This window comes from Agrilus planipennis, unplaced genomic scaffold (genome assembly GCF_000699045.2).
Source record: "Agrilus planipennis isolate EAB-ADULT unplaced genomic scaffold, Apla_2.0 scaffold30, whole genome shotgun sequence".
Taxonomy (NCBI): Eukaryota; Metazoa; Arthropoda; class Insecta; order Coleoptera; family Buprestidae; genus Agrilus; species Agrilus planipennis.
In genome coordinates, this window is record NW_020438923.1 from 939,510 (window position 1) to 951,020 (window position 11,511).

General features: G+C 36.5%; 1 protein-coding gene across 1 annotated transcript; it reads left to right on the forward strand.

Moving 5' to 3' along the window:
• The first annotated feature begins 2,034 nt into the window (after positions 1-2,034).
• LOC108732254 lies at positions 2,035-2,838 on the forward strand. The gene is made up of 4 exons (XM_018462946.1): positions 2,035-2,120; positions 2,206-2,370; positions 2,515-2,547; positions 2,651-2,838. The coding sequence occupies exons 1-4, from the start codon at positions 2,093-2,095 to the stop codon at positions 2,722-2,724; spliced, it is 300 nt and encodes a 99-aa protein (XP_018318448.1). The 5' UTR covers positions 2,035-2,092; the 3' UTR covers positions 2,725-2,838.
• The last annotated feature ends 8,673 nt before the right edge of the window (positions 2,839-11,511 follow it).

Sequence of the window (11,511 nt, forward strand, 5' to 3'; positions counted from 1 at the left end):
TACCCGAGTCGAAAAATTGGGACTCATTTTATCCTCAAATGAACTATTTAGACTCATTTTTTCCTCATTTAGACGTTTTTAATCTCAGATACCTCAATAAGTTTTCATAAGACTCATCACATTGGATTCTAAAAAGTCTCATTTTATTCTCAATGTCTGCAATCCTATGGCAATAGTCCTCAATTTAACCTCAACAAGAAAAGAATGAGACTTTTTGAAGACAAAATGAGGTTTCCTAAATAATCTTTACTCCTCAAAAGTCTCATTTTGTCCTGATACGGGAAAACCGCGGATAAAATGAGACTTTTGAGTCTTGTAGTTTGAAATATCCCTAAAAATTCTATTGAGATCAAATGAGGACAAAATGAGTCCCAATTTTTTGACTCGGGTATATGAACAAATGTTTATGCAGAAATAAGTGATCTTAATTACTAATGTTTACACCTAATTTACGTCGCATAAATTGTAAATTTGTTGTAAACTTTTGGTAAAGAATGTAAAAATAAAACGTCCAACTTTTCAACAACTGACAAACAGTCATCAGTTTTCGGTCACCCTTCAACGTGACAACTTTTCACAGAAATATTAAAAGCGTTGGTGGTTATCCAATATGCCACAGTTCTCAAAAATGGATAAGTGAGTTACAAAAATTTAAGGGATCGTAAATAAAAATATGAAACAGGAGAACACCAGTCAAACACAAATTGGCTTAATAGGCTTCCATCTGCGACAATCTTTTTTAATTTGTGTTGGACCATGAGGTAATGCGGAGCTATGAACCTCGGCGAGTTTGATGGTGGATCACGCTCTATTAAATACCTTGATTGCCAAGGAAGACTAGGCCGGAAGAATATCGTTAATCACGTGTCGCAACTGTGGACTGCCTTCTTCTACTCCCGGAGATGACTGCATCTGTATGTGTGTAAACGTGAATGTGTGTAAAAGACAGAAAGACAGGGAATTGGATAAGCCTAAAGGTTAGAGTGTGTGAAATGGAAACTATCAAGGACCAAGATCCTTATTACATGACGACGACCGCCGAGCCGCGGCGCTATCGGGACGATAAACTGTTATGTTGTGGTATCAAAGGGGATAATGCCACTTACTCCGTCTCGAATTAGCTCGAAGCGATACTGAAGACAATAAGCTATTTATTAAAATCGAACGAGTAGGTTTTCGCCCAATTGGATCTGGAAATAAAAAAAAATCCAGCGCCAGAAGTTCAATTTACCTTCGTTCGTCGAATAAGACAATAATGAAAACAGTTTTTTAGTCGAAAACGTATCAGTTATCAGTATTAGGAGTCATCTGTACTAATTTTTAATTAAGCGAAACTTTAAAATGGAACAATAACGTATTAATACTAGACTTTATTGATGTTGCAATTGCACACGTTGAAGTCGTATGTGCTATATATTTATTATATGTAGCAACTGAGAAATTTCGTTCGAACTTTGATGTTTTGTCGCGCACGAATAACAAAAGACATTCTGTCTTAACTTGTAATTGAAACAAACGCGTTCGCTGTCATACAAACATGCTATCAGGTACCTACTATATAGAAAAATTCACGGTATGTTTTCAAATCTATTTCGCCTTGACGACGTCAGATTCATATGTGCAAATTTTTGGCTTAATTCAGGGAAACGCATTTTAAGACTTATTACTGTACGCTATGAAAGTAGTAAAATTCTTAACCAATAACATATTCCTACACGAAAAAACTGCTGTCATAGTTTGCAATTCCTGTTTTTGCTAGATGGTAGAAAAAGTCTACATCCTCTACAATCTACAAACGAGATCCGATCGCGTCGTCAAAAGATTTTGGAAAAAAATTTGCGTGACACGTCGTACACGCTCCTCCGAGTTTTTTCAAATTTAACCTTCATTATGTTACTGACATCTTTTTTTTTTTTGGAGTCTTGAAGATATTATCGAGCCAAATTTAAGCAGAAACACTTAATTTTTAATTATCCCGACAAAGAGCTATTATATTTATTATCAGTTCAAAGCCTGTAGTACCTAAATTGATATATATATAAGCTGATAAACCTTTTCCATAGTTATAAATCTTTTCTTATCAACAGGTAATATGAAGATTGTTTCAGCGTTACTTTTAGGTAAGGCAGTTAGTTCACTTTTTATTTTTGTTTCTTGTACTTAAGAAAAGTGCAATAACAATAATTTTGCTTTATTTTACTTAAGTCGCTTTCGTGGCTCTAACCTGGAGCTACGGGGAAGCCAGGGAATGTCTCGACTGTTCTTTTATTACTACTCGTTATATTTGTGGTCGCAATACAAAAACCGACAATCTACTTACTTTCAAAAATAATTGTGACTTGGACAGATACAACTGTTTAACTAGAAACGGTGAGTAGTAAAATAAAAAGATAGTAAAGGGAATATATGAAAGGGAATGTGGTTTTAAAAGTAACCAACAAAATGAAATACCATCCCCTAAAAATGTTTTTTTGCAATGACTACAATAAAGTGAAACCTCAATATTTTTTGCAGACTACATATTTGACAGAGATGGCCGTTGTCCTGGTAAGTAGCGAAAAATAACAAAAAAAAAATAATAAATAACGAGTCTAATTGTTATTTTCGTCTAATAAAACTGTAACGATAATAATTGTGCTTCGCTTTACAGGTAGGAGCGATGCCGAATCCCCGAACTCTAATGATAGCGAATCTTCTCCGATAGCCAGTGGTGATGGTCACTAATAGATCAGACGATTTTGAAAACAAATTTGGCTGAAATTTAATACATATGTTCTACATGCATTGAATAAAAATATGTATTGGTTAATATAAATGATTAAATTCACGTAAAATAGTTGTCATTTTTATTAATTTTTTTTCTAAACAAGTATGAGCGCAATGTAACGTCTTATCAACGCTATTTCATGCATTCGTACATTTACAAAAATTATCTGTAGTTTGGTGACAACACTACAGATTACATGAATAAGAGTTTAGCTATACAAAAAAATTAATTAATGGGATTATACATAAAATTGAATAAATATTTATAAAGAAAAAAGTGATCTTAGTTACTAAATGTTTACACCCAATCTACGTTTTTCCCATATCCCTGACAATTTATGTACAAAATTTCGTGATAGCTTTTACCCACGTCTTCGCTAACGTTGATGTCCTAAGTAGGCACGTGTCTAAGATCTTCAAAGTCCACGTATTCCTCAGGAACAGTATTGTCCTTCTGGATCAAAGGTGCCCTAATATGTCTTTCCTCTATCCCTGACAATGCTGATTGGATAGAGTGGTTAAGGCGTGACATCGTATTAAACAAACAATCTCACATTTGCATTTGTAATATTAGTTAGGATTATTGACGTCACAAAATCCTTAACCTATGACGTATTCCTACACGACAAAACTGCTGGAATAACTGCTGCCAAAGTTTGGAATTCCTGTTTTTGCTAGATGGTAGAGAAAAGCTACATTCTCTACAATCTACAAACGAGATCCGATCGCGTCGTCAAAAGATTTTGGAAAAAAGTTTGCGTGACATGTCGTACACCCTCCTCCGAGTTTTTTCAAATTTAACCTTCATTATGTAACTGGCAACATCTTGTTTTTTTTTTGGGAGTGTTTAGGATAACATCTAGCCAAATTTAAACAGAAACACTTAACTTTAAATTCTGCAGACCAAGTGCTATTGTATTTGTTATCAGTTCAAAGTCTGAAGTACCTAAATTGGTATATATAAGAAGGTAAATTATTGTCACTGTTACAAATCTTTTCTTATTAACAAGTAGTATGAAGATTATTTCAACGTTACTTTTAGGTAAGGCAGTTAGTTCACTTTTTACTTTTGTTTCTTGAACCTAACAAAAATGCAACGTCAAAAATTTTGCTTTATTTAATTAAGTCGCTTTCATGGCTCTATCTTGGAGCTGCGGGGAAGCCCAAAAGTGTACGGACTGTTCTTCTTTTGCTTATCGTCCTATTTGTGGTCGTAATACAAAAACCGGCAATCTACTTGATTTCAATAATCTTTGTGAGATGGACAGATACAAATGTTTGACTGGAAACGGTGAGTAGTAAAATAAAAAGATAGTGAAGGGAATATGTGAAAGGGAATACCATCTCCTAAAAATGTTTCTTTGCAATGACTACGGTGAAGTGAAACCTCAATATTTTTTTGCAGACTACAGATTGTACAGTGCTGGCCGTTGTCCTGGTAAGTTGCGAATAATAACAAAAAAATAGTATCTAATAAAAAACGAAACTCATTATTATTTTTGTCTAATAAAACTGTAACGATAATAATTTTGCTTCATTTTACAGGTAAGGACGAGTCTGAATCCGTGAACTCTAATGATACAGAATCTTCTCCGATAGCCAGTGGTGATGGTCACTAATAGATCAGATGATTTTGAAAACAAATTTGGATGAAATTTAATACATGCAGGGAATAAAAATATGTATTATTCAATAAATTATTAAATTTACGTAAAATAGCTGTCATATTTATTAATTTTTTTTCTAAACAAGTATATCTTTAATAGTTACTGATTGAAAATTATCACCAAGTTTTAGCGTTCGTCAGATAAGACAATAATGAAAACATTTTTTTTAGTCAAAAACGTTGCTGCAGTTGTTCCACAGCCCTCTCACCTGTACATGTATCGACCACCAATTACATTCAGATAAAATAGAAACATGAATTATTTTCTTGCTATATGCCAACTTGTTAAATTTGATCATTGAAACGGAATTCTTAACATCGCGATCGTGCACGCGTTCTGATGTCATTCGTGTTGGGTGTTCATGAGATGGGTAAGGTGAAGGTACTTATAGTTACCAGACTACACCTCACACATTTCATCGGAAGGTTATCATTTAATATTTCATTTCGAGCTGGATTTTCATCCACAAGACTTCACAAAATCGAACACGATGAAATGGTCGATCGCATGGAAAAAAATTCGTCAATTTTCTTCGCGAGCAAGTAACCAAAATGCGTGCATCATCGATAAATTCCTCCCCTTTTTGTAAAATAAATAGCAAATCATTCGTTTATCATCATGGGTAGAATAATTTCGTGTTATTTTTCTAAAGGCTTCTTAGTAATTTTTTCTCATTTTTGCGAGACTCATCCCAACGACTTCACTGATATCCAGGACTTTCTACGGAAGGACGTGATATGTGTTAGCTATTAGTCTCTTGAGCTCCTCATTGGACATACGTAATCGTAAAGCTTCAGTCATGTGATAAATTTTCGAGTATAGACTGCTAATAAGTGACGCTACAACGTACTTTTGTTTTTCTTTTCCATTACATCATATAGAGCAGTTATTGCTACTTTAGAATAGACAACTGAATGAACAGGTTTTGATAATGTTTGTTTTTTTTGCAATTGTTTTCTAAACAAAAAGTCGTTGTTAAATGTGTTGTTTCTCCAAACGGTCTTTTGTTTTGTTTTAGGTTTTAAGCACTTGTTTTGCGATATTGCAGTTGTTTCCTTTATTAAAGGAACAATCTGTAATTATTACTGTCGTCGACAAACGTCAAGGATGGATGAAACGGGTGTATTGCCTTTTTAAGTGCTGCAATAACTCAGATTTGCTCATAAAGTTCTACTTTGCATACTGGGCTTGCCATTTGATATTTAGAATTCGTTTTTTTCATCATAATACGTACAAAGGTATATGACTAAATTTAGTAACAAAGTACCTAACGGTATTGTCTAGAATTATTAAACTGTTATACAGTAGATATTTTTTTTACAAGTTTCTGTGTCTTTAACGGCTTAAACAAATCATTTGTAAATCCGCTGGCAGGATTTGCGCTGTCAACAATGAAAAACTGGTTTACCGCAACAGAATTATTAATTATCTGCTTAATAACGTTGACAATGGAATTGTAATTTAACTTCCGAGGCAAAATCATCTGTCATAAATTAAGTGAGCGCTATAATATTAGATAAGGCTCAAAGTGAAACGTATATGTCTACTATAATCCATTTCTCTTGTCAAGTGGACTCATCACTGCTCTTCAAACGTCTCACAAAATAACAAAGAAAATACGAGAAGGGGAAGGAGACAGGAAGACATCCCTGATGGGACCCATATTTTGAAAGGAAACATTTCATCTTTTGTATAAAATATCGAGTACTGTATGGACTTTTTACTTTGCAGGACCCGAATTTTCTCTCAATTTCTTCAATCGTTGAAGTAAATGAGTTCATAGCAATTGCAAAATTTGTTAAGCAATAAATTATTTGCAAATTTTAAGTTTTTCAGTTCACTTTATAATGAACGCAATTTAGCAGGCCTGAATGGTCACGACGGGTAACGGAAGGCCGCGAAAGAAGTGTCGCAAGAATTAAAACAAATGAACAAGGAAACCGTAACCATTTGTTTTGAGGAGGATAAATGAGCAATTTAGACGTAACGCAAGCGAGAAAGCATTAACGTTCGCTTAAGGCGTTTAAGTGTCGTCCTTTTTCTTTGTTTGCACTACTGTGTACTTATACAAGTATAAATGTATACAAAAGTAAAACGCTATCCATTAAATGCGTCCGCAGATTCAGCCGCGCATTTGCAGTGCAACATTCACTAGAGGAAAACATGTATCAACTACATCTGGACTTTATAACTGGCCGCCATCAGTAAAACGCCGGCCGCCGTTTCTACCCTTCTGGAAAGCCGGAAAAATGTTTTCTTACAACTCCTAACTAAACTCTCACATACGATAGGACACTAAGAGCCTCTTACCAAAGACAGGCATCTCAAGTAAAGTCTATTTATACACCTGGGCAAAGACGGCTGTTGAAAAATACGTGGTAGGAATTTTCGTTTCTAATGCAATAACGTCGGGCAGCTCCTGGAAAATATTGTACTTAAGATAAGATATTTTGCTGTCGATCAATTCGTTGTTGGATGATATTTTGGAACGAAACAAAAGAATTAAGTGACATTGTTTTTATTTTGTTTCTGGACAATTAAAAACAACTGCCGGTTGAACATTGTTTCATCTGCATTTCTAGTTTACTTAAAGTTTATCAGGCTGTGTTCTGGTGTAGATGTTGTTTTGTTTTTCTTTTTTCCTTGTTTTTTTTTGCATATGCGATTGGGGCACAGGAGACAACGAAAGTGAATAAAAAAGCAGGAATTCCAACAGATTTCGTCCCCCATAAATACGTCTGAGCTGCTCATGCATGCGAGAATACAGAAACTCGATTTAGTTGTAGGTACTATTTCGCTTGTTCGCGTTTCGCCTCAGTTTTTGACATCGAGACTTATGTGTATGTGTGTATGTGTTCGCCTCTGGGGCCGATGTTCGATTGTCGTAGATTTGTCGTGGCTGATCAGAAACGGCAGGAAATGTTCTTTTGTGGTGTGTCTGTCAAATGTTGGGAAGCGCAAAAAAACCATATCCAATCTCCTTGGCGAAACAACTCTCGTTTTGTCGGGTTGCCATCGAAGAAATTGGATTTCCTACGGACACATATACACTAAGAGAGAGAGAGAGAGACAGAGATAGGTGTACGTTTTCGTCCAATAAAATTACAATATCTTTGTGTGTGTAGGTACATGTATACGAGTACAGCAAACGATATTTTCGGAAATAGGAGAGCAGCCAAATTGCACCCATTTCCGTCTATCCGTTGATGTTTGAGACGGAACCGTAGGAAAACCATCGACATTTTTCTTTTCTTTATAATGGCAAACGTTTAAACGGTTGTACGAAGGGGGTTGAAGGAGAAGATAAAACCCGAAACAATGCCGCTCTAAACTCAAGCAAGGTCTCTTATCGACAAAATGGACCGAACCGTTTGCTTTTATTATGTGCTCCTGGCAGGTTATCGAGAATTGCACATGCACCATTCTTTATCTATAACTGCACGCTTACTGCTTTTATTCGAAAACATCTCGACCAGCTTCTTAATAATACCATCGCTTGTTTCCGATAAGATCATGCTTTGTATTTCCGAAAATTGCGTCATCAACCAAAATAATCGGAAAACGTAAAGTAGTTTCACTTTAAGAAGTGTTTTTCATAAGGAAAATGCATAATTTCCAGTGGTAAGTTCCATGTCTGTGCTCAAAATTGTCCATTCTATGTGAACTGCAACATGGTCTCAAGAAATAAAATTCCTTAGCGTCTCTCACGTCCAACACAATTTGAAGAAGAATTTAAGAATTTTGGTTATTACATTTGAATGATATCGCCACGTCGGTTTAAATACCGTGATCTCCAATTTATTTCATTTTCCCCTTCGTTTATGGAAAATTCTTGATATCCTTCTCGATAATAAACATTTGCTTGCAACTTCCTGGACTTGTCGATAAAGCGCCGACAGGGGTCGATAATAAACGTTGTTTGGAATGCTGCCAAAGCGCTGCATCATGCAAAACTGTCACGTACCGAGAAATAACTGGTAAAAACGACCGACCATCATTGCTCTTGCTACACTCGAACTTCTAACAGCAAGAACCACGGTGCACGTTGACAAATATCAACAAAATAATACGCAGGTTCATACAGAAGACTAGCCATTTGAATCGTAGTCCGTTTACTTAGAGAAAGGTACACGATGTGAAATCGATGTGCTGGGACCGCCTTATTAATGAGCGCACCTGTTACAAGTTATTACTTCGCCTTACAGCTGGACTTCGATCAGAAACATCTGACAGTAAACGATCGGGAACCTTCTTACGAGCGATATTTGTTTTTTTGCGTACATGGTCCACGCTCTATCTTTCTCTAATTGAACGGATTATAACCTACTCTAAGCCTTTAATACGTAACACTTAACTCTTGAGGTTTTTATAATTTCATAATATATTGTTGTTTTAACCCCCGTTTAACACCTGTAAGGGTAGTATTTTGAAGACTGGTATTATTATAATGCATAAGGTAAAAAACTTTTAATGCATTTTATAAATTCCAAGCTTCCTTACTTAGCGGTTTGAGTTTTCTGCTTTGATCGATAAGTACATCAAATTTTGAACCCCATTTTCATCCCTTTGGGGGTTGAATTTTTAAAAAACATTTTCTTAGTTCTCGCTTACGCAATATAAGAATAATTTCAAGTTTTCAAACCGGGGACTTTGGTCAGCGAGTCTATCGTTATATGTATTAGGTATACGTATTGTAATAAGGGAAAGAAATGTATCGTGTTGGTGGCAGTCGCAAACTTCTACATTCCTTAATGTCAAAAAGAAGTGAAATAACATTATCAAAAGCCGATAACGAAATGGCCGGGGAGGGAATATATATCGAAAAAGTTTACGTACACAAATAATATTATATTATATTGTAGGTTACGTCTTCGAGCATCGGCCCCGATTCTATAAATAATCGATTAATAACCCATCCACTACAAGTTTATCGCATCCATATACAATAACTTAGTTCTGGTACGTTTATCTCCCCCTAAGAAACTTCCCTTGTTTACATCATCTGAGCGAAATACATTCCCCATACTTGCAGATCGCTTTCTAGACTAGGATTAGCGAACAACTATGTAGTTCCTCTTCTGGCGCACCCCATCTTCCTCCCTTTCCCGTTTCTCGTCTCGTTCGCTCTCGCATTGTGTGCTTCCTTTTGCGTTGTACTCGGATGCTGCCAGTGGAAAATCATGCAAATGTAATAGGATGTTGCCTATGTTTCGTGCTTGTTCATTTAAATTACTGCAGAGATGGAGATAGGGTGCTGCAGCTGTAGGTGTTTCTGTGTCTGGTGGCGAGAAATGTATCGCACCTATCGTAACTTCATCGAGTCCGGCGGCACGAGACCCGTCTAATGAGTATTATGGATCCGATGAACACGTCCGGATGATGCTAGAGTGAAAAGGGCGATTGGAACTACCCTTGCGCTTACAGCACATACTGCTAACAACTGGAACTACGGATTTTGATAAGTGATAATGATCATCAGAGAATGAGATATCTATAGCTGTGTTACTTGTTAACGTCAGAGGTATTGAGACGTGATGAGTTTTGTGAAAATCCATCTTTTCCTATAACTCCAAAACTAATCGATAAATTTTGACTTGGACCAGACATAAATTGACTGCAGTAGCAGATAAGCGACCTTCGTATTGAAGGGTGCAAAACATGATAGACAGTGGACGCAGCCAAAAAAAAAGGTTGGAAGCGTTCGAATATGTGAATGATGAGGATACTGTGGATAGAGAAGGTTAGAAATGGGTAGGTATTAGAAAAAATAATAGGAGAGCAGAGGTAGCTAAGGAAGTCAATAAGACAAAGGCGAGGTAGGCTGGCCGGTAGGACACCTTCCCAGGACTAGTTAGAATCATATTAGAAGCAGAAGTAGAAGTTAAAGATTAGATTACTGTTCGCAAATAGTTAAGGATGTGGGTTGTTCTAGTTTTACGGAAATGCGAAGATTAGGTCAGAACAAGAAATGGTGGAGGTGCGTGTCGAACTAACTGAAGGCCTTATGATGAGACGACCTTAGTCCAGGATCAAAATGCATTAATTTTTTTATTGTCTACTCATTCTCGTCTTCCTCTCCTAATCTGCTGATGGTTCATTCGTAGGCACTTCAGCCAATCGCCCTTTCGTTATCATTCGAAGATGCTCCAGTACTGCCACCCGCGGATGTTCCAATTTGAATTTCCCCGCGTTCTCCTCTACAGTAATTGTTCTCCTGTCGTTATGGTTTGTCTTCCTACCACTAAATCTCCCTGCTGTCACCGTTATTATTAATCTTTTTATCACTAAAATACATCGAAGAAAAATAGACGAACTGCAGAATTGTTAAATTAGCTGCAACGTCTGCATTGTTTATCACAAACAACGGATAGCGGCGGGTGCACGGGTACACCTCTTGAAAAATCCAATGACCATAGCGTTTTGCACGCATAAATAAGCTTAATGTTGCGGCAGAATCCATAAATTTCCGGTGCAAAGTGCACGTCCAGGTCCGGCCCTAAAGTATTACTCCTGTGTTACGGGCGCTTATGATAAATGACAGCGATAAATCTTCCCTTTGAATAGAGTAACACCTCGCGTTTAAGTGCAAACGATCTCCGGTTTTTCCTTTATACGCATTTATATATTTCTATAATCATTATCGCTCCATATTTTTCCGTCACCGTCCACCACCGGTCGATCGTAAAACAACACGTGAAAGCATTTTTATTCCATTTCGATCCACTTGCCTCTTAACTCTCTGTTTCAGGATCCATCATCCCACAATAAAACAACCGAAACAGACATGTTACTTATATTGTAGGTGGATGCATTTGTTGGCACGAACGTTTAAGTAAAAGTTGTTACTTCGTCTATTTTATTACCCCTTAAAGTATTAGATTCTTTACAGTGTGCGCATTTTGAAGTAGTAAACTCAAAAACTACTTTAAAATATTTACACTTGCATGTCATCATCATCATTATCATCATTGTCGTCATCATCTTCATTATAAGGTCGTCAGTCCTAAGACTGGTTGGACACGCACCTCCACTCTTTCCTACCCTGAGTTAATCTTCGCATTTCCCTAAAACTAGAACA